This window comes from Python bivittatus, unplaced genomic scaffold (genome assembly GCF_059951505.1).
Source record: "Python bivittatus isolate LINGU-HERP-01145 unplaced genomic scaffold, Pbiv_v1 ctg000220_np1212, whole genome shotgun sequence".
Classification (NCBI taxonomy): Eukaryota; Metazoa; Chordata; class Lepidosauria; order Squamata; family Pythonidae; genus Python; species Python bivittatus.
In genome coordinates, this window is record NW_028277048.1 from 274,697 (window position 1) to 298,986 (window position 24,290).

The 24,290-nt window shown below is 37.6% G+C and overlaps 1 protein-coding gene across 1 annotated transcript; it reads right to left on the reverse strand.

Annotated features, from left to right (window-relative positions):
• Nucleotides 1–891: 891 nt before the first annotated feature.
• Nucleotides 892–24,267, reverse strand: LOC103057849 (gamma-aminobutyric acid receptor-associated protein-like 1). The gene is made up of 4 exons (XM_007439126.4): nucleotides 23,983–24,267; nucleotides 16,508–16,586; nucleotides 9,369–9,487; nucleotides 892–2,381 (listed from the first exon to the last, which is right to left on the reverse strand). The coding sequence occupies exons 1-4, from the start codon at nucleotides 24,070–24,072 to the stop codon at nucleotides 2,316–2,318; spliced, it is 354 nt and encodes a 117-aa protein (XP_007439188.1). The 5' UTR covers nucleotides 24,073–24,267; the 3' UTR covers nucleotides 892–2,315.
• Nucleotides 24,268–24,290: the final 23 nt, after the last annotated feature.

Below are 24,290 nucleotides of genomic sequence, written 5' to 3' on the forward strand. Positions count from 1 at the left end.
GGAGATGCTGATAGTCCCATTGATTAAAGAATGTCATCTTGGGGGGGCCAGAAAGAGGGACTTCTGTTGCAGTTCCTGTCCTTTGGACCACCATACCACCTGAGATTAGATTGGCCCCGATCCTGCCAGCTTTTTGAAAAGCTTTAAAGATTTGGATGTGTGGGGAATGGGGGATCAGGAGGTTAATTGGAGTCCATGGGATGTTCTTAGTTTATTAGACTTTACCTCAGCTATCATTATAGGTTTTATCTACTGACTGATTTTTGTTGTCATTTGTATGATGTTTTTATATGTTGTTAGCTGCTCAGAGTTGCTATGGTGAGCTGGGCAGCTATATAAATTGAATCAATCATCTGTGCTGATGGCCCAAACCTAACAGCTCTAGAAAAAACATGCACAAAAAATTATTTTGCGCTCTTTAATATACTTAATGTCTAAATAATTCTAGCCCGAGTTAGATGTATTATTAAACATCATTCCACTCTGAGTTTCAGATTTTCAAGTGTGTATTTATTTGACTAACAGAACTCTTTTACAAAAATCTAAAGCTGGCTTGAATTAATCACATTGAAAGAATAATTAGCACTACCTTTTACAAACTGAAGCTAAGCAAAAATGAAAAATGTCACATTGCAATACTTTACGTGTATCAAATGAGTAAACTGAAATCCCATTAACATTCCTTAATGATTAGCAGCAGCATACAGGTAAGCATTTTACGCACTGTGATTTAGCTCATATGAGGAATTTTGGACTCATCTGTCTTGAAAGGATTGAGAATGTGACTCCTAAAGACTCCCTGAATGATAAAGTTACTGAGCAAACAGAAGTAAACTAGAATTTGAACTGAAAGGAAAAAAATTAGCATTAGAACAGAATCAACTACAGAAATGGTATCCAGTTTTATTTTATTTTGAACAAAACAAAGAAACCTTAGTTCTCATTGTCTGGCTATTGGTGTAGCACATTCCAGTCATTCCTTTTTGCAGTTTTCATCCTAAAAGTTCCCTCAGCTCTGCCATTCTTCTAAAACAGCCCTTCATCACCTCTTTAGATATAATTTAATGACACTTGTTTCACGGATTCCTTTGCTATTTAAAAAAAAATTATTAGAATGACACTTCAAAGCAGGAAAAAAAAAAGAGGCTAATAGTGTCAATTTCCATAATTTCACAGACAGTCTTTCTTTTAATACCCTCCAAGTTACCATAAAACTAAGAAACATAAGTCTCAACATAAAATGTCCTAATTTTTCATTTTTACCTGCCGTTATAGAATAATTGCTGTACCAAGAAGAGGGAATATCAGTTGCTTTAGAAACTGCTTTGCTTAGTTGGGTAAAATCTTCCCCAGGCTTTTAATAATAAGGCTATGATGAAGCAGGAGTAGAGGAGTGTATGGAGGATAGTTATCATGAAAAGGATTATTTCATAAGAAGTTGCAGAATATGGGTTTCAGCAAGGCTGTGGGTAAAAGTTAGCTTCAAGGGATTTCATTCATAGCAATATAGCACAGGTTTTAGCTACTGTAACCATGACCTAGATGGGAATAGCCTTTGCTAACAAAGCAAGGACACAGAACATCACAGAACGTTCATGCAGTTAGTGAAACTGTATTAAGTATTGAATACCAAGGTCCAGATTCTGATTATATTCTGAGAGAAGAGTGTGTGCTATACTTGTTAAAGTTTAATTGAGCTAGCTAGGTAACTACTATGCACAACTTCCATTATAACAAGTGGCATTAATATGATTCTGTTAACCAGACTATTAGTGCAATATCTGAACTAAATCAAGGGACAAGGGATTGTAATGATTTTAGAAAACAGCAATTGATGTTAAGCCTCTTTCATGTGTTTGCTGGGTAGATAGGGCAGGAGAAGAAATACATTAAAATAAGGAACATTAATTTTGGGATGTTGAAGGGAAAGCCAACTGAGATTGAATAACTTGCCATTAAATCCCTTTAGCTGACCTGACCTGGTATGGAAAGGAATGGATTGTATTGCTAGGTAATTGCTTGCCCACTCCTGTCTTCTACTTGTTCCCATGTGGCAAACTTATGGACACACCAGTTATAGGAATGGAAATTGAGGGAATATGGTAAAGCACCAACCACCAGATGGCTTTAAAACCCTCGCTCTTTTCTCATGATTGAATAGTAATTATCTAATAATAACGGTGCAAGAAATTATGACATGAATACGTGGTTTGTTGTCCAGTTCTTTTTCCTGTTTCCTGCTTTTGCCAGACACAAATTCCTTCCGCAGCAACTCTTTCAGTCCAATCCATCTATAAGGCTAGCAATGCATAGATTCACTTTCCATAAACACTTTCATCACTGTAAGCCACATAGAGAAAGTAATCTTCCTCATGATTATCCTGATAAAATAAAAAAGGGGGGAGGGAGAAATAGAGATCATAATCAGCTAAATATATAGAAGCAGTGACAGCATGCCAGACTTGGCATGTAACAGTTCTAGCTTATAATAATTTAAAATTTTCTTTTAAAAGAATTTCATTTTTTTAAAAAAGGAAAAGCAGGAACAGATTGGTAAAGCAGTAAAGTAATCTATAAGGAAAAGTTCCAGCCAGAAGCACAGGCTAAAAGAGAGGAAAGGTTTTTTTCTTCAATGTTCTAATGTGTCCTATTCTTATACTTTTTTCACATTGAAATCCTGTTGTTCCTTACAAATCCAGTAGGTGGCACCACCTGGCCAACCATGGCTGATCTTGAAAAAGCTAAAGCAGATTGGATCTAGTTAGTACTTGGAAGTATGAAGTACCAGAAAATCCCAGCACTGTACAGCAGAGTGTAAAGTGAGAAAAAAACATCCTGGAAGAAGGCAGTAGCAAACCACTTCCATATCATGCCATGAAAACAGTACAGATGTGTCTACATATGTCATCAGAGGCAGAGTCAAGATTACTTTTTAAATATATACTAGCATATAACTTTTTAAAAGAAATATCTATACGACAATACATTGGCGTACAAAGTCTTTAGATTAGAGATCCCAACTTGAGCATGCAAAGAGAGGACTCTTTGGAAAAGACCCTGATGCTGGGAAAGATTGGAGGCAAAAGGAGAAGGGGACAGCAGAGGATGAGGTGGTTAGATAGCATCACTGAAGCAATGAGCATGAAACTGAGCAAACTCAGGGAGGCAGTGAAGGACAGGAAGGCCTGGCACAATATGGTTCATGGGATTACAAAGAGTTGGACATGACTTAACGACTGAACAACAAATTGCTATTTTTAGCAGAGAATGATATGGGTGGCATGAATATGATTGAAACTAGTAGCTACCCTAATTTACTTTTTACTTCTGTTATTAAAACATTATCTGGAAGCTTTGATTGACAAAGATCATGACAGATAATGGACACTAATATATATGGCTCAATCTGGAGAAAACTATGACATTTGGACATTGCAACTTGGAATGTAAGAGATGTAAAAGGTAAAGGGCATCAAATAATAAACAACATTTTAAAAAATACTTATGCTGAGAGTTTGTTAAACTAACAGGAAGGAAAAGGATGAAGGGCTGAATGAAGGTTGCCTGATCTTGTGGTGTTGACAAATACATTTCTGGAATGAAATTTCATTATGAAAGGGGTAAAATTAATGTCAAAAAGCATGAACTGATGTCATGTAGATTGTCTTGAGTGTACTGAAAGTAGATATTCATAAGGTGATGGTGAGTGCGTGTTTTGATCCACAAAATGGTAATAATAGAGATAGAATGGAATGACTTTTGAGAAAACTGCACAACATTCTGAATTCATACGATCCGGGGGGGAAACTATTTTGTTAGGTTAGATTAGTGGAAAAGCGGTGAGAGAGTACTGAAAAAGTGACTGGACCATTCAGACTCAAGAATGAATGAAAATAGTGATTTGGTGAGTATCTGCTTAGAAAAAGGTCGGTTTCAAATATGTAGTTTAAACAGACAAGATGACAGCTACATGCCAGACAGAGAATCAGAATTTTTTTCAACCTCAAGCAGATATACATAGGTTTTGGCACATATACAACAAGCTAGTTTCCCCAACTCCCCTCCCATTCTGCTAGTTAGGTTTTCTCCTTTTGAAAACAGAAGTTTCGGGACATGAAGTTGGAAATGCATGGGACTCTCCATTTTCCCTTACTTCAACCTCAGATTTCAGCTGGAACTTGCAGGAAATTGAATTTTCCAGATAACAAAATTGGCACAGAGGTAACTAGAATAGTGGTCTGCAACATGTACAGACTGTAGGGGTGTGCAAGATGATTCACTTGGGTGCAGAAAGAAAATATCAGAACATCTATTGATATTTATCTATCTTATCCTTTATCTCATTCTTTTTGATTTTTGATTTTGGAGTGTTTTATAACATACATAATATATTAGTACAGTAATACATGCATATTCTATCTATCTATCTATCTATCTATCTATCTATCTATCTATCTATCTATCTATCTATCTAGTCTGTCTGTCTGTCTATTGGGGGTGCACATATACACCCATCCACTGATAAGCCGAACCCAATTTTTGGGGTATATTTTGGCACCTAAACTTCTTGGCAAGAAGCTAAGCATAAGGCATATAAGAAATTGATAACAGCATTAGTTGCTTGAAGTAAAACAAAAGTTGGTGCCCTGCCAAGAAGCTCTGGACTGGATCTAAGATCAGGCATATAAGGCAGAAAAAAAGCTTTTTCTATTTTTTTAATTTGGAACATAAACAAGCTTTAGTAGGTCTCACAATAACATGCTTTCAGAAGCTATTTCAATCAGATCGTAATGTTTGGATTCATTAAATCTACTTCAAGGTACAAGTCTTCACAATTTCCCAACCCTTGTGAATTTCTTCACAAGTTTGAATGTGATAAAATATTAGAAACAATGAAGAATGCAAAAGTTCTAGAATGTTGGGGGGGGGAATCTCATGCTGTTTCCAGAGTTGTTCCCAGATATTATGGAGAAACAAAGAATTCCAAGCAGCAGGTCTCAAGGCCAGACATCAGGGAGCAAAAACCATATTATTGTTATCATGCAAACTTTGGATTATTCCTGAATACTGGTGTGAAGAAATTCTATGACCTGGAAATGGCCCTTAGTATGTCAGGCAATAAATGGATTGCCAGATTATTGCAAAATTGTTTCAACAGTTTACTCAGAAATGATTGACAGTATTGGTTTAGAGAACTGACTGGGTGTCTTGGCTACATTTTTACTTAGTGTAGAAAGTATAGTCCATCCATTTTGTCTTATATATTCTTTTTTCATTTTGCAGTTTAGAATCATAATATAAAGATGGAAGGTACCTTAGAGTTCATCTACTCCAAACAACTGCTCAGTGCAGGAGCATCTCTAACCGATGAGCATCCAGCCCCTGTGTGAAGACCACTTCACACAGAACTTACCACTTCATATGTTAATTTGTTCCTCTAGCCTGAATCTCTTTCCTTGTATTTTTAATATGTTGGCTTGTTAACTTCACTAATGTACTGTAGTTAAAAGGACACTGGTTATTTTCCATTGTGGTCTCAGTTGAAGAGTTACTACTTGGTAAATTCTTGGTTTTAATCACAGTAGGAATGTGTTTATTTTTCCAGCATTAAAAGTTGTTAGAAACTTTTGGATCTTATTGGGCAAAAAAAATAAAATCTGATACCAATTCTCAATACTGTGGAATAATCCCTGTTTTAATATGGCCTGAAAAATTTGCTGCTGCTGTTTTTAGAATTTTAGCAAAAATAGGATTAACACTTTCAAGCAGATAAGTAATTATATCTTTAAACCTCTGAAGCATTACAAGAAGGATGTAACTTAACTACAATAACCAACTGGTAAAATATATAGAGCTGGAAAACTGGTTTCACTGTTGGAAGCTTCTGAATTTTTGGAAGCATTGGGTGTACTGGAGAAGGCTTTTATAGAGACCAACCCAACAATTTTTTATCATTTTTTTAAAAATCACAAAATAAATTTGGTTCATATACAAGTAATATACAGAACTAGAATACCTTATATTGCAAAATCAATGGCTTCAGGTTTTAAGAAATCTTAGGTATGTTTTGTACAAAGGATGTTAGAAAAAGGATGCTAGAGATATAATAAAATTTAAGAGACTTTAGCGCATATGTTATTTTTATGTTCACTAGTAGTTCTTTACTGGTTAAATATTATTACTGAGGTGAACTAAGTTCTTGGAAGGTGTGTCAATGTGTTATTAAAGTACATGTCAAAAATTTGGAACGTCTCAGTTTACGAAGTATAAATCCAGTATAAATCATACTGGACTGATGTGAAGGTGATAATGTACTTCAAGAAAGATGTTTGCACACCAGATTCTAAATGTTGGTTCAGTGAAACTTGTCAGTTCTCAGTCTTTGAATAAGCTTTGTTTCAACAGAATGGCAGGATTAGACAATGAGATTTCATATAAGTTTAACACAGTATTTAAAATGTATTTCTTTTATTTTCCCCCCTTAATTAGTTTTACTTAGACTTTTCCTTTTATGCATATAGTAATTCCTATAATAGTTATTTGGTTTACGTATACTGTATGTTTATTGTTATGTATTATCAATTGTAGTATCACTGTATAACTCTTAAAAAAAAGAAAAACCCCATTCTCTGGAGCTTCTGAAGAAAATCCCTGCAGATAAAGGTTTTAGACACATGAATGAAGAGCACCTGCTCTTAAGCCTCAGGGACTGAGGAAGAGAATTCTATTGGCTTTGCAGAAGGATTCCTAATTCTATCCTGAAGTGGACAACTGATATAGTCTGAAGTAGCAATCTATCAGCTAGACAGTCTATCCATACAGGTAGTCTGGGACTGGACTACCTGTATGTAGTCCAGTATGTAACTACCACCTGTATGTAACCAACAGTAATTGGGCCTGGAATTTCCATCGCTAAGCGATGCAGTTGTAAAGCACGATGTCATGTGACCACATCACTTAGTGATGGCAGTCCCCATTGCCGTTGTTAAGCAAGAATCGCTGGTCGTTAAGCAAGGACCTCCTTGCAACTTCCTTCCGGCTTCCAAGAAGCAAATTTAATGGGGAAGCCAGCAGGAAGTTGTGAGTCCCAGGCAGCTCACAAGCAGGTTAGTGGGTGGGTAAGTGGTTGCTGTGGCCTGGTGTGAGCACAGTCAGGCCATGGATGGCTGCTGCCAAGGGTGGGAGGTCGCACAAGGCACCCTGTGCTCTGCCACCCGTGCTGCCCCCAACTGTCTTCTTCCTCCCATGCCCAGCCTAGCCCTTCATGAGGCAGCTATTGGTTGCGTGAGGCCTTCTTCCCAAGGTTGTTCCTGAGGTCTCATAAGGCCTTCTGAAAGAGGGGCAACAGAGCGCAGGGTGGCAGAGTGCAGAGTGGCAGGGGCAGCAGAGCGTAGAGTGGCCAAAAGGGCAGAGATGGAGGGGGAGATAGGTGGACAGGGGGAGGTTGAAGCACACCTGTTGCCATAAATGCGGGCAGGCTATCAAGCGCCCAAATTTTGATCATGTAACCACAGGGGCGCTGCAATGACCATAACTTCAAGGATTGGGCGTCAGTACCATTTGTTCAGTGCTGTCATAACTTCAAACAGTTACTGAGAATGGTTGTCAAGCAAGGACTACCTGTATTCCAGTCTTATTAAAGAATTTGAAACACACCAAAGGACCTGCCTTGAAGCCTGTCAAAGCAATTCTCCAGTTCAACTTATACCTAGTGCAATTAGGTGGAGTTGTCCTGAGTCTTGTTCTCATGCTTCCCTCCTCCCCTGGGCTCAGAGATTTTTTCTGCAATGGTCCTTTTTGTTTTTTCTTCCTCTGCTTTCCCAGAATTTTATCACACATATGGAGCTTTGAAGAAGCAGTCTGCCTCAACGAAGTATACCCCTCATTTCCAAATGTCAGAGGGAACCAGCTGCTCTTTTTATTAATATATATCAACTCAAGGCAGCAAACATACCTAATACTTCTGTCTCCTATTTTCCCCACAACAACAACCCTGTGAGGTAGGTTAATCTATTTTAATTGTTTATTCTGTTTTTACTGTAAACTGCCCAGAGTCACTCTGTAGTGAGATGGGCAGTGACAAATTTGAAATATAAATAGGTAGGTAGGTAGGTAGGTAAGTAGGTAGTTGGGCTGAGAGGAAGTGACTGGCCCAAGATCACCCAACCCATTCTTCTCCATCTTTGAAACTTCCAGAAGCCATATTTGACAAGGCAGGATAGCCAATCGCAGTAGGCAAGCCTAACAGCAAGGCAGAATGCTTTACCATATTTAAGGAGAGAGCCTTATTGAGATACGGCTAACTCTTGTTTCTCACATCCCTATTTAAGCAAAGAAGCCTTCTTGAATTCTCTGAAACTGACAAAAGTTAGTCCTCCTGTAGATTATAATCTACTTAATCTTCAATGATGCTTCCTAACATTATTTTTAGAAAACAGACACCATTGCTTCAAATATGAATAGCTATGTTTTAAAAAAAGATTTTGAATGAGACAAGATATTAGCTGTGAGATAAGCTGGCAGTTAAGAGAAAGAGAGAGAGAGACAGACAGACAGACAGAAGGACTTGTTTCCTAAACTCATTGCCATCCATCTTAATGTAATCCAATTTGACAAAAGAATAAGAACAGAACAGAAAATAATAGGTATGTATAGCAGAGATGGAAAAAGTCACTGCTTATTAATATAATTTGGAACCACCATTATCCTTTTACTAATCAGCAACACCTGGCCTTTTATTTACATTCAAACACACATGCATGTGCGCGCACACACACACAATTTTCCCCAAGGATTTCTTCCTGTCAAATTATGATGGATTAACATGAGTAGTGGCAAGAATTGGGAAGATTCTTTGCTTCATCCAAGAAAGCATATCTCATATTCTTAATTGTCATGATTGTGACTGCATAATTGAAATAGCCCTAAAGTTTGATATGTATATTAGGTGCTAGGCAGGAGACCACTCATTCTCAGTGGAAAATGGGATTCTTTGGTTAATTTCTTTGCTGCTTGAATGATCACCATACCCTAGGCATACAGAAGAGACCCTCTTTGGAGCACATAAGGGCCAGCCCTGAGTAAGCCTCATATAATACATATATAATGTGTCAGAAATAGGCTCCGGGGCACAAGCTGTTCATCTGTAGATAAGAGACTGAGTCTTCCAGCAATAGGTGCTTGGAGGTCCCTCAGAAAAAATCCAAAAAAGTTCAGAAATTATGCTTGGAGATGCAATGGGACAATGGGAAGTGGAATTATTTAGTTTCATGCAGCAAAAGCATTGTATTAAATACAGAGCAATATTATTTGCTATGCAGGGACTGTTCCATCATTTCCACCATTAGAAAAGGAATGCTAGTATTTACCTCATACAGCTGACCCATAGTAGCACTGGTAGGAGGAATGGTGTTGTTGACAAAGAAGAACAGGGCGTCCTCTGGCCTCAGGTGGATTCGCTTTCGGATCAAGAAATAGAATTGACCAACTAGAAAAGGCAGAAGAAGTGGGAAATAACAAAGAAAAAAATGTATCAGATATAGATAATTTCCCCTCATATAGAAATCTTTGATGGAGTTGTTGCTCCATCTGGTTGCCTCTTCTTCTGAAATGAGGTGAATGAGAACACTGATGTCTTTCCAGTACTATGTGAAGATATTTTAATTCTTCTGTCTTAAAATTAGCTACGAGCCAGTTTGGTGTAGTGGATAAGGCACCAGACTAGATACCGGAAGACTGCGAGTTCTAGTCCCGCCTTAGGCATGAAGACAGCCAGCTGGGTGGCCTTGGGCCAGTCATTCTCTCTCAGCCCTAGGAAGGGGGTAATGGCAAACCACTTCCAAAAAATCTTGTTGAGAAATCTTCAGGGACTAGTCTAGGCAGTCACCAGGAGTTAAAACAAAACAAAACAAAACAAAACAAAAACTAATGTTATTTCGTTCTCAGTTTGTTGCATTTTCTGCTGCTATACTTTTTAATTTGATATTTAATTCTTCTTATACTGATTTTTTTTTAAACTGCCTATTACCTTGAAGGTCAATATATTAATTTACCAAATGAAATAAAGAGCCAATGCAAGCTACCATACAGTTTTGTTTACACTCCCAACATTTGACTCTGCAGATTCAGAGGTACTTTTTCTATGGACCTCTTTGTGATAGTGCTAATATCCCTCCAGGCTGTTCTATAGCATTGTCTGAAACACACGTTACAACCCTTTTATAGGTTTAGTTTACACCATTCAGAACCCCCCACCCAATCATTCCTGAGAACATGCAGAACTATTGGGGAGATCACATTTCAGTCATAATTGCTCTGAGTGAACTAGTTGTATACACCGGCAAATTTATATGGAGTGTAGAGATGCACCAATGTTTACAATGGCTTTTTTTCCCCTCTGTGCTTATTGAAACACCTTCCCTTTAAGACACTGATTCATACAAAAGTGACTATAAGCACATCCACTGTAAGCTGTCCAGCAAAAGTTGGACTTTTAACTTTCAAAGGTAGTTACAGTTGTAGGATGCCCATTGGATATAGGAAGCAGTCCTGTGGTTATTATCCTGCTGAGTTGTATTGTAACATGGGCAGAGGAAGTGTGGGAATAAAAGAGGGTTCATTGACTAGTAACCTCAGTCTTTTCCCAGTAAGTTTAAAGTTAGGAAATAATGTTTCCTAACATTAGGAGTTAACAAAGATAAATGAATTGGTAAAACTTGAATTAAAAACAATAAATTTAGAGACCAAAACCATCTTAGTGGCTGCAGCTCTTCCAAGCCATGATAACTTGATATTATCCTGTTTTGTTTTGTTTTTTAATTATTATTTTAGTAGATTTTATTTCAGGGGCAAAGTTCAATGTACCAAACTGAGTTTAAAAAAAAATGATTTCCAAATACCATATCGTTTTGGCAATTTCTAGAATACCAACAAGTTTTAAAAGATTATGCTTGATGTTTTGGCTCACAACAATTTTGAAAAGTTTAATTTTAAGTCTCCTACAAACTTAAATTTTGCCAATTGCTCTGGTAACTCAAGGAACTACATGAATAGGGTGTCCTAATATTAGGGCTATGTCATCTGATTATATGTTTTGTTGATTAAGAGGCCTCTGATAAGCTGGTCGTGTTTAATAGCTTGAGCTAGAGGTTCAGTGGCCAGCATGAATAAGTAAGATAATGGATGTCTCTGTTTTGTGCCCCTAGTGATGCAAATGGTTCAGTATTGCATAGATTTACAGTTAGTCCCCGGGTTAAGAACGCCCGGTTTACGGACGACCCATCGTTAAGAACGGACTCTATTCTAGTAAAATTTGAGTTAAATACACAATAGTTCATTACACAATACTACTTATACACAATAATGCTGTTCCAGCTTACATACAAATTCAACTTAAGAACAGACCTTGGGAACAGAACTCATTCTTAAACTGAGGACTACCTGTATTAAGATTTTTGCAAAGAATTTACCATATACTTGTTTAAGAATGTTAATGAATCCAGTTTCCATTTGAAGATGTTCCACCAATGTAATCAAATAGGTCACTGCAGTCAATCAAAGGCCTTAAAAATATCTAAGGTAAGAATTGCTAAGGGAGTTTCAGTTTGTCTGCTATAATACAAGGCAATTTTGAATACAGCGAGTTGGATCTGCAATCTGTCTACCTTTAATAAATTCAGCTTGATCAGTATTTAGGCAGTACCTTGAGAAGGAGTTTAGTCTTTTTGCCAAACAAGCTGAAAAATCTTTAATTCTTGATAAAGCAAAGGTGCAGGACAATAAGATTCTACCAGTTCTTTATCTTTATGGCTTAAGAAACAAGGTGTCATGGAGAGCGTCTGAGCGTCTGACTCAGAAGAGGAAAATGACAATGAGCAGCCTGTTCTGGAGACACCAGATGAACTGCCACCTGAGAAATTGCAGGAAGTTGAGGTAGGGCCATATTTTAATCAACAGGAGCTGAGGCACTCTGCAAGACCTTACAGGAAAGGAGCCATGACTTCCCATAATGAGCAACACCAGCACTCTACTCTCTTTAAGTAGAGCAGCATGCCCAAGCCTCTCCATTGGAAACTGTCATTCACTAACCCAGGCTCCGTGTGCCTCAGATCTTGACTTCTGAATCCCATGATTCTGACTTTGGATCCCAGACTGGCTGTTGAACCTTCTGTGATGCTTTGACCCTCAGACCTCACTCTGACTACTCTTTTGCCTGCTACTTTGGACTTGGAAATCTTGGGACTCTAATAAGGCAGGTTTGCTTGAGTTTTGGAACTTCTTTCCCACTTGTGTGTGCATTTGTGCTCATGTTCTCCCTGCCACTCCTGTACTTCTTTTAAAAGACTATCAGTACAATTTGCAACCATTCCACTCATGTGTTTGTGCATGTTTGGCCTGGGACAGGACACAGGGTCAGTCTAGAAGAGGGGTCAACAAACTATGGCCCATGGGCCAAATCCAGCCTACCACCTGTTTTTGTATGGCCCACAAGCTAAGAATGGACAGGTGGGCAGCAGATCACCAGGTCCAAGCCTCAGCTGAGCTCCTGGAGTGAGGAGTGGAGCCAAAGGCTGGGGGTGGGATGCCCTATCAGCACCTTCCTTGCTAGTGGGCTGGCACCACCTAATGGCTGCCATGGCCTGCAGACCTGCCAGCCGCATCTAAGGAGGGGTGGGACTGCCAGAGCTTACAACCTCGCCTGGCTGTCATCACTTTACAGTTCCCACCATGTCAAGTGAAATGCTGTGGCAGGACCAGAGGGATGCAATTTCATCAATAAACTTTTGTGGAGATTTGTTTTCTCTCCTGGTACCTACATAATACCCTAAATTTTACCTGTTGGCCTGTAAAACCTAAAATAATGACTATTTGGCCCTTTACAGAAAAAGTTTGCCAATTCCTGGTCTAGAATACATCCGTGATTCTGGAATTGAACTCCCCCTTAAGACAGAGTTAAAAAGAGTCACTAATTTTGGAATTACGATATCTCCCGGTTTCTTATAAAACAAGGCTGTAAGGCCATCTGGGCCAGGTGATTTATATCTCCTCAAATTTGAGATGACTTTATCTCTTCTTTTGAGAAAGGGGTAAGAGCTCCTTTCTAAGTTAGCCACTCTAACTTCTTTATTATTCATGGGGTTTACAGTAGATAAAGTAGAATAAAAATTAACAAAAGGATTACAGACCTCTAGCCCACTAGTTATTCTGGTGCCACTAGCATCTCTAAACACGTATATGGCTCTCTGTTTTTCTTTTAGTCCCATCTCAGGGTAAGTTTGGAATTCCAAATTTATCTTTTTATTATGGAGCTTTCCACTTATGAAATATCATCTGGTTATTAGCAGAGATGGAAACCAAAATGTGTTGAAATAGAGGCTCCAGAGATATATGCAAAGATATTAAAAACTCCTTCTTCCTACCAGATGCTGTTAAAAGGCTTAAAGCCAATGACAATCCTTTTTGGAGTGCTAATTTTACAATATGGGCGAAATGGCTAAAACCCTTAGCTCCTCGTTCTCTTCTTAGCTACCCTAAATTCCCTATATTCATTATTATATTTTATAAACCAAAGATGAATCAGAAATTATACAGACTGAAGGATTTCTATCATTCTGGTGATCTTATTGATTTAGAGTTGATAATTAATGAGTTAACTTCTTAGCTACTTCATTTACGGTGTTGATCTTGTTAATTCAGAAATCAAAGCTCGAGGAAACAGACCTTTGACAAACTTTGAAACAGTGGTACTGAATCTTTCAAGACTCATCTAAAAGACTCATCTCTAAATTATATAATATTATTACTGAACAAAGATACTAGTGTCTAATTGGCTTGAAAATGGCTTGGGAAACAAATTTCCAATAAGAGATTAAGAATCAAAAATGGAATAAAATATGGAAATGGAAATTAGTGTCATCATCCTCAGCCAAAATTAAAGAAAAATTTCTTAAATTATTTCTATAGAAATAGAATAACTCCTATGACTCCTTATAAACTAACATGTATGGATAAAACAAAAAAACCAAAAAACCTCCTCTTTGTTAGAATGGTTGTGAGGAAAAGGGAATATATTTGCACTTGTGGTGGTCATATCCCCATGTTTTTTCCTTCTGGGCTGAGGTGTTTTTGGTGATTGGTAAAGTTATAAGTCAAAGAATTAATGTGTCTGCAACTTGCTTTGCTAAATATATTTTTAGGAACGAATAATAATATTTGCTCTAAAAATTAGTGGTATTTTTGTTGACTACCTCTAGAATATCCAAAGCTAAACCCTCCAAAGATAAAAGTATGATGTCAGAGCTCTGGTATCAAAATGTCTGGCATATCTCCATAGCAGAGAAATTGACCGGCACTCTTTATTTGCATACTGGTCAAGCTAAATTTAAAGCCTTCTCAAATATATGGTCTGATTTTATATCTTAATACTAACCAGGGGAACCATAATTGCTTTATACCAGATATGTATTAATGTGTGGGAGGAATATTAAAGAAATATTAATATTTGGTTTCTTGAATTGTTATTCTTGTCTCCCTTTTTAACCTATTTATTTATTTATTTTATTTAATCACATTTGTATAGCTGCCCATCTCACATAGTGACTCTGGGCAGCATACATGATAATAATCAAAATATTTAAAAAACCACCAATTTAAATTTTTTAAAAACGTAAAAACAAGTAACAAAAACCCAAAATGGCAGCAAAACATCCAGAGAGTGCATTCCATTAACTGTCATACAACCATCTAGCAAGTTCCACTCTATCATGGGATTCCCAAGCTAGTTGACAGAACCACGTTTTAAGGTCCTTCCAGAAGACCAACAGCGTTGGGGGCCAGCTTTACCTCAGGGGGAATGACATTCCACAGAGCAGGGGCCATGACAGAAAAGGCTTTCTTTCTAGGCCCTGACCAATGAAACTCCCTGGCTGACAGGACCTGCAACATGCCTCTTCTGCTGGACCTGATGGCAGATATAACTGGCAGATGTACAGGCAGATGTAACTGGGGAGAGGCAGTCCCTCAAATGTCCCAGTTCCATGCCATGTAGGGCTTTAAATGTTATAACCAGCACTTTGAATTGGACCCAGAAGCAAACTGGCAACCAGTGGAGTTTGTGTAGCAGAGGTGTAACATGTGCAGATCTTGGAGACCAATAATTGCCTCCACTGCTGCATTTTGCATCAGCTGAAGCTTCCAGGCACTCTTTAAGGACAGCCCCATGTAGACCGCACTATAGTAGTCCATTTGGGAGATGACTAGGGCATGACTGACTGAGAGTAGAGCCTCCTGATCCAGGAATACAATTTAATTGTATTGTTTGTAGTTATTGTAATTTTTTAAGGAAAAAAAATAATCATTTATCCAAACTTCTTATTTTCTTTGGTTTTCAAGAGTTGGTCTCAGAAACTAAGTAGGGTCAGCCATTATTGGTACTTGGATGAAGGACTGCTTTAGAATTCCAGGGTCATTAACTAGACTTGGAAGTACTGTTTAAAAAAAATCATTTTGGCAGAAGGTAATGGCAAACTATTTCCATACTGCTGCCAACAACAACAGTGTCAACAATGGTCCATGTTGAAATTCAGGACTAAAGTTTCTCACTGATTATTTATATAATGATGTATTTATTCATTCATTCATTCATTCATTCATTCATTCATTCATTCAATTCATATGGCTGCCCATCTCACAACAGTGACTCTGAGTAGTGAACAACAGATTAAAACCAAAAAGACACAGCAACACGATTAATAAAAATAAACAACCAAAAACTATCAGTATAACACATACTCTGAGGGCTAAAAGTAATTCCATATTCACAGTCAATAACAAGACAAAAGCCAGAGAAACCAACCAGGAAGACTTGTTTAACTTCCTTGCCCAAATGCTCAAGGAAACAACCTAGTCTTTAATGCCTTACAAAAGTCATTATACTTTTCCAAAACAGAACCAGCAGACGGGCCTCATACTAGTTTTCATTGGATAACTACCAAATAGATCTTAACAAATCTATCACTAAAGCAGTCACAATGCTACCTACTAGTTAAGAAGATTCAATGTAATTTATTTATCCAAGAAGTTAAGAACTTCTTCCTCTCCCCTCCCCTTTCTCTTATTTAAATGAAGATGCATTAAGCAGATTTTCTCCTCCTATACTGTAAAGAAGTATTAAATATTTACTCAAAGCCAATGAGACACAGAGAGGGGAATGTCACATTCTATTCTATTTTTACCCATATATTGCTTATTAAAAATATTTTTGCGTATTTATTCATTTTATTTATTTGTTAGATTTATATCTTGCTTTTCTTGGGCAATTCAAGGCAACATACAGAACATTTCTTCCCCAACTTTATCTGATGACAAGCCCTTATGAGTTTAGCTGAGCTAAGAGAAAGAGTGATTGTCTCAAAGTCACCCAGTAAGCTGCTGAGACTGGAACTGAAATTAGTCCAAAGAATATTTAGCAGGTAATATAGTTAAAATGTATGGAACAAGATATACTTACCTGTGAGATCTGATGGGACAAGGTACTTCCTCTTGTCCAGATCAGGTACTCTAGCTTTGGGTGCCTTTTCCACTATAACCTAGAGAGAAAGGAAGAAAAAATAGAGTAAATAAACTTCCCTTAAAGAGGCCATATTATCCATTGCTCCTTATAAAACAAGTGTGGGGCTTCTCACCATAATGTTGTAAAAATATTCAAGTCTCTCCCATTATCTCTCTGTTCCCCCATCTTTTTTCTTAGATAGATATGAAAAATATTACTCTAATATTTGAAAGAAAAAAGTCCAAAGCCATGAAGTGAATTAAATTAGAAATAAACATTTTTTTAGAAAAACTATATACAGGTATATTCAATAATTTAGATAAAGGCCAAGTATTAATACATAATTTAATCTCACCAAACTGATGTCCATTTTGAGAAAGCATCAGGAAAGAATTATATTTTACAACTGGCTAGTAAAAACAATTGCTACCAGTTAGTTATTGGCTAGGTCTAAAAATTGTTTTGACCTTGAATTATTTCTTTTTCTTTAATCTTTTTCAGTGAAATGCTTGTACATATGTATTAATAATCAAATGTTGAACAAATTAAAAATTGTTGTGGATGTTTTATGTTGACAGGACTTTAATCCTTGACCTCATATGCTCATTACTGAAATTGTGGGGGACTGGCAGAGGAGGAACTGAAAACCTTTTGAGTCTATTTTGAACATCTTGTCTATATGTAATTCCTGTGTATCAGTCTACAGATAAACAAATTGATTAAAAAAATTATACACACACACACCAAAAATATCAACCACACAATTCTAAAAGGGAACGTGATTAAAATTACTATTTGATAGCAGCCAAACTGCACGTCACTTAGCATGTTTTTTTAGATTTTTGGAAGATGCACCATCGTGAGGGGCACAAAATGGAAAAATACTGTACGTGCAATTCCTGTGAGAAAACAAGAATCTATAGTTGATCCCTCCCAGCCTTAACCTATAATGGGTCTTTCCCAATTAACCTTAGTGACCCTTCTTTAGGGTAAGGATGTAGTAACCCATATCTGAAACCTCCCAAGGCACAGAGGAATTAGCCTGTATTTTCCCCTTCCTTTTGGTACCCCTTCCTGATGGTAGAGATACATAAATGCAAACTAATTTAGTGACCCTGTCAGAATCCTCGCAATCAATTAGCCAACTTGCTAGCTTCCTTGCTTCGTTTTTGCCACTGTGGATAGAAAGAGGGTGGGGGGCCATGCCAGGAAGGAGACATTAGAAGCAGATGGGCTGTTATCAGATTCTCAAGAATGCTCAAGGTCGTACCAATGCGTGACGGAGAAGAGGACTGTGAAAGCTGGGGATAGGAGGCAAGAGGGGGTGCACTAAGAAATGGGCAAAGTGACTTTTTGGCACGCGCAGGCTTAGTCTTAGCAACGCTTTGGACCTGTACACTACTTCTCAATAAATGAGCTTTTCTTTGAACCTATACTGGTTTCAAGAAGATTTTCTTTGCTGGGAATTGAGAGTGACAGATTGTTACAGACCCTTCCCTGGATATTATCTCTTTCTGATACCAGACTTCCTAGTATTGTATACTGTCCCTTATAGGCATATTGTCTCTTTATGATAACAAGCTGTCACCCAACAGTCATTCATCATAATAACTAAGTTTGTACTGGTATGACGCACAAGATCATAAAGAGGCTCCTAACCAATCATTGTTCTTCCTTTTGCCTCTGTTTTCTTGAACTTAACGTATTAAAAAAACCTGATTTCTTTGTGTTCGGTGCGCCTCTTTTGACAGAGGTAGCCCCTTTACTGCTGCGCAACAATAAAGGAAACTTATAAAGGTTTCTTATGTCCAGCGAAGTTATTGGCAGTCGTCTCCGGGCAAGAACCCCATTTTGGGTCCAACAATAGCTCTCCTTGAATCCCTAACAGTACAGTCATGAAATTCTACTATTTTGTTCCATAAATATACTTCAAGTGACCCAGATTCCATGAATCAGTCAACACAAATATTTTTGGCCTTTATAACTTTCTACAGCAGTGTTCCATGTGTTCAAGTTAGTATCCCACCTTTTAGCTATCAGAGTCATTTGGGGAAAGCAGTGTTCAGTGTCCCCTGGTTCACATCCTGAACCACCATCATCTTAATGTAAGGCTACCAGATTCTAGAATGGATCTCTCTCTTTATATAGTCTCAGACTGGAGGTCTTACTGTTCTTATGTGACTGGGGCTCATGCTAGAGGCCTCAAGGCCTCTCTCTTAATGGGGGGGGGGGGTTTTTTAGTTTTTGCAGATGTTATAATTGCTACTGACTAGGAGGAGGTGCTATGCAACTGGTTTTGTCTTTATTATGACTCATCAGTTCTACCAAATTAAGGCTATTAGATTTGTATTGCAAAAAGGCAGCTCTCTGATGGAACTCTTTGCTGCCATCTGGTGGTTTATCTGGATCTGACAGCTTGATTGATTGATTCAATAAAGTAAAACAAGAAGAAAAATAGCAATAAAAAGAGAAAGCAATCCAACAATAAAAATTATGTTATACACATATATTTTATGGGAGGCCCTAACATATAATTTCTTTTGTTATATGTATATAAGCCCTAATTAATACTAGCATGATTATTCTTTATAATCTGAATATCCTTAATTATCCTATCACTTACATGAACGTAGTTCTACCAGTTTTATCACCAATAATGGTAACAGTTTTCAAATCTTTTAGATTCACAAATGCAATTAATCTACTGGAGGATTCCATATACCCACCATATAAGTCCTGCAAGCTGTTGAAGATTCAGCAAAGATATGAGTGAGGCGCTCAAGGATACATACTCTGTTCACAAATTATTGCTAAAACTTTTAGCCACAATCTTCTGTTATGAATCAAGAGTGAGCCCTAGCACACCCGTTCCTTATTTTTGATAGTTTTTGTGAATTAACAGGGAAAGATGACCTGAGACACAGACCACTATAGAGAACCCTGATAAACTCCCCAAAAACCTTAGAATTCTCCAGAACAAATCCAAAAATTATTGTGCTAAAATAAGCATACTAGAAGCAACAGATTTCATTCACTGTCTTCTAGTCTGTCTGTCTGTCTGTCTATCTCTTTTAATGTTTTAAGTAAGCTACTTGTCAGCAACTTATTTGAAGCACAGAGGGAATTTCATATTTGGAGTGGGTGTGTTCTATATAGATGAGTTTTAAAAAATATTGTACTATGATCCATGCATATAGAGTACAGCTATATATTATAGTGTCAGCTCATAATACTGTTTAATCCACACCTGAACCTTTTAAATTTTATTCAATATTTCACTTTCAAGGCCGCTCTTTTCCACAACTCTGGGCAGTTTACAGTTAAAAAACAAAAACAAAAAACAATACATCTCAAAGAAAAGGGAATACTACTGACCAGAAGAACCAACCCCATAACACAAAAAACCAAAAGGATACCAAAAAACCAAACCAAACCAAACCAAACAAAATAAAATAACACACCTCTAATGGGCTTGACCGCCATTGTAACCCAAGTCCTGGGAAAAAAACAGGTTTTTAACAATTTGTGAAAAATCAGTAAGATGGGAACAGTACGGATCTCCAAGGTCATTTGAAAAGTCAGAAGCATTCTTCCTGGGTCCTGCAAGACATTGACATTGCTTAATTGATAGGACCTGGAGCATGCCCACTCTAGCTGATCTCACCAGATGGGTAGAAACATATGGAGACAGGCACTCCCTCAAGTTTTTCTGAGTTCCATAATGCCAATTTAGGATGGAAGCAGTCTCTCAAATTAGGAGAGAAATGTGCTTAGAGAAGGTGAATTTAGGCAATCTTTTTTAGCTTGGTTGTTTGTGTTTGTGGGGAAACACCTCCACCAAAACTGGCAGGGCAAACTACTATATATAAACAGGCAGCAAACCCCATGCTCACTTGCACTGATAATGTTACCTAGTTGGGAAATGAAATGTCTGCAAGAAAACAACCAAACTCAGAGAGCACCAAGAATTCCACAGTTCAACCCTGAGCTGCAGATATTCTCTTCTAGTGGAATCTTTCTTAACCAGAGAAAAAAAACTCCATCTCAAAACTCTTGATTACATTGCCTCTCCCTTGTCCTATCCATTCTGCAAAATAGAAACCAATAGTCACATGACAAAATAACTGTCTGAAGAATTTCCAATAGTTTCCATCCAGCAACAAATTCTTGAGTCTTTCCTACCATTTGCTACATTCTACATGAGAATCTGGAATTTGTTTTTTTCAGAATGTGGGGATAACCACCAAACTGGATGGCTTTCAACACCCAATTAATGAAGCTTTCAATAGCCTCAGATATGACTGCTAACTGCAGTCTCTATCATCAGAGGCTCTATACTGCCTCCACCATAGCATGGAGATAGCATGCTTTTGCATACTGACATATGAACACAAGTAGGAAGAATGCTACTACACTCTTCTCCTGCCTGTGGACTTCTCTAAAAAATAAAGCTGGACTGAAAAGACCTCTGGTCAACCCGTAGAACTCATTAGGTAAGCTTCTGCAACCAGCCACAGACACATTACAACCAAGGATGATGTTACCACTATATTCTGCATGGTAGAGGGGAAAAGGACAGTAACAGATCCTAATCAGAATGAAGAAAAGGTCAAATGGACAGATAATAGTGCAAAGAAATCTGCATGTGAAGAAACACAAAAAGAGGAATAACTGACAGAAAACATGTTGAGGTGCATAAATCAATCAGTCAACTGAGAAGAAGACAAAACTATATGCTTGCAGTGGTGCACAGATAAGTGCACGCAGGAGGATTGACTGAAGGGTTAACAGAGAACTAGGCTTTAATAGGCCTGATGAGAACAAGACTGGTACAATCTGTCATTTGCTAGGGCTCCATTTCTAGAAAAAGTCTTCCTCCTCCAACTATTTTAATGTTCTGTGGCAGAAGCAGAATAATATAATTCTCAATATCTTTTCTTCTGAAGTTAAGAGTCCAAGTTATCCATTGCATGAGACTTTGAAGTCAGAATATATACATATGGGTTAAGTAATATTTTAATTCAAATACTATGCTTGGTTTTGCTTTTTTTTTAAATACAGCTAAATAAAACAAATATATGATCATATCTTCTGCCAATGGATTTAGTTTTCAAAGATGAATCTTAAGTAGCCAAAATTAAAGGAAAAGCTAGTTTGGCCAAATCTCACATAGTCATCTTGGTGACCTAACAAGTCTCACCTCTTTTGGAGGGATAGTTTCTCCAAGGATTCTTAACCTAACACCTGAATATAGTAAAAATGAACCTGCATTGCAAATTATATGCCCCATTAGGCTTTTCTGAAGAGGAAATATTCAGAGGCATCAGGCCATTTCCCTTGTAGCTACAGACAGCCTTAAAAGTTATACATAAAGCAATAAATTCATAGTTGACCTTCATCTGTCATTTATCCTATTACAGAATAATATGGTGGAATAAATATAATAGCTGCAAAGTCCCTGTTATCCCATCGCCCTCCTGTTCAAGAATCAGCCTGTTCCCTTGACAACCGCCTATTATTTAAGCCCTCAACTCCACATACCTCACTTTTACAGTCTCAAAATTGTTTCCTGCTGTATAATTTGTTTTCCTAGTCTTGGCATTCAATATCCTTCATTTGAAAAATTCTACCATGGGGCCTGTACCTTAAGTTGACATAGTATTGCTTATTAACCGAGCACCACAATTATATAGTATTGCAGTTCATTCAGTCCAAACATAAGATTCTTCTCTTCCACAAGAACAATTTAGCTAAGATTGTGCTTGGGAACAGTAGAAATCTGGAGAATGCTGGCACTTTCAGTATTTTTATGATTTAGCAGGAGAAAAATGGCTGAAAAAATTTAAAAAATCAGGAAAACCCAGCTATGTGCCTGCAGTAAAGATGCAGGTGTCACCCACGTTTCTACTATTTATAATTAAAGGTATTTATCATGTCCCAGACTCTAAGTTTCAAAAACTGACCTAATGACATAAATATTTCTGCAAAAAACAGCCTAATAGGATTTTTAAGATCTTAAAAAATGTTATGCATATATAAAAACAATTCTCTCTCTCACCTTCATTTAAAAAAATCCCAAGACGGTCACAATATACACAGTTATATTAAAATCCAGTAAAATATTCAGTTGGATCAGCCAGTGTCATGACGAATGCTATCCTTCAGTCATTCCATTTCGATATATAGGCCCTACTAACTGTTACTAACAAGGCTTGGCAAAAAAAGGACTGTAACCAGGTACTGCCCAACAGCAGTATCAGACTAACTTCCCAAAGAAGAGTAAACCTCAACATGCTGAAAAAAATACTGGTAAATCACAACATGAAGAGTTTTTGACAATTCTGGAACAGATTAATATTAGCTATTTACCATTCATAAATCCAAAATAATTTTTATAAAATAATGTTGCGAGAGTGAATAAGGAACCATCTATAAAAGCATGTGATATTATCAAACAAGAACAAGATACACATTATAATTAAATTCCAACTGAAAGCTTCCTATTTAATCAGGTGACAGGTTGACTCCTGGTGACTGAATGGTCAAATACTCGCCATCTTGACCTATCTTAAACAAGTATCTTGAATCATGCTGCGTTAGTGGGTGAGGGAGTGCAGGCTTATGAACAGCTTTACTTGAAAATTAGCCCCATTGCTCTCAGTGCAATTTACTGCCAAGTAGCATTGCAAAATACAAGCCTACCAAATCATTCTTTTCTTTTTAGTGCAAAACTGTATACAGTGTGGTAAATAAGCACAGTTGAGTACAATATTAAAGATAAGCAGTACCTTTCAAAACTGCGAAGCAGACAATCCTTGGTAATCTCTGAGAAAGATGAGGAGGATGAAGACCAAAAACAAAATCAGAAAATGGAGCAACCGTGAGGTTGCTTTCTTGTAGTCCCTCCCTCATATTAAAACAGTAGGCCATAGTCTACTTCTCTGCTTCTCTGCCACAAAAGGACCAAAAGTATGCCAGGATCAAAGAGAAAAATAAGGCTACAATTAATTTCAGCAAATGGACCCTTCCAGGAACATAATTAGGGACTTTTAAAACTTGCTTTGAGGGTTACATTATTAACACGGCAGTGGTCCTTCTACCTCTATGTTTGGTAGGGCAGGTACTGGAATGAGGGAAATGAACTCCTCTTTAGACCTCAAGCAGCACATTGGACGACAAATCATGGAAAAAACAGGAAGAGACATGAAACAGGCAGGATGGTGGGGGAGGGGATACATACAGTATGTCTGTCCCTTCCTCAGTTACAATACTACAATATTAACAGGCCAAAAGGATCAAGAGGTGATCCTATCTGGAAAAAAAATCAGACGCCAAGATACAACTCCCCAAATAATTAGCAAGGCGCATTAGGTTAGTTCAAAGCTCAATGCATTCTATCCACAAAGGTGTGATTCTTATGCCTCTCTACTCACAGGCACCCGGTCTGGGTATTTCTTTCGGATTTTCTCTCCTTCTTTTTTTCTGTACTCAAAAGGATGGTCTTCCTTGTATTGGAACTTCATGGCTTGGGTAGATACGTGCAGTGTCTTCTTCTAGGCCTTCCTCCTTAATCGACCGTTCCAATATTCTTAACGATCGCGTTGAGAAAACGCAGCTGCCGGCAACTGCGACTTTCGGGCGATTCGCCTGCTTTTAGACCAGCTGATCAAAGGATACACAATAAACACACACACAGTCCAAGACAGGCAGTGTGACGTCACTCTGGGTAAAATCAGCATCT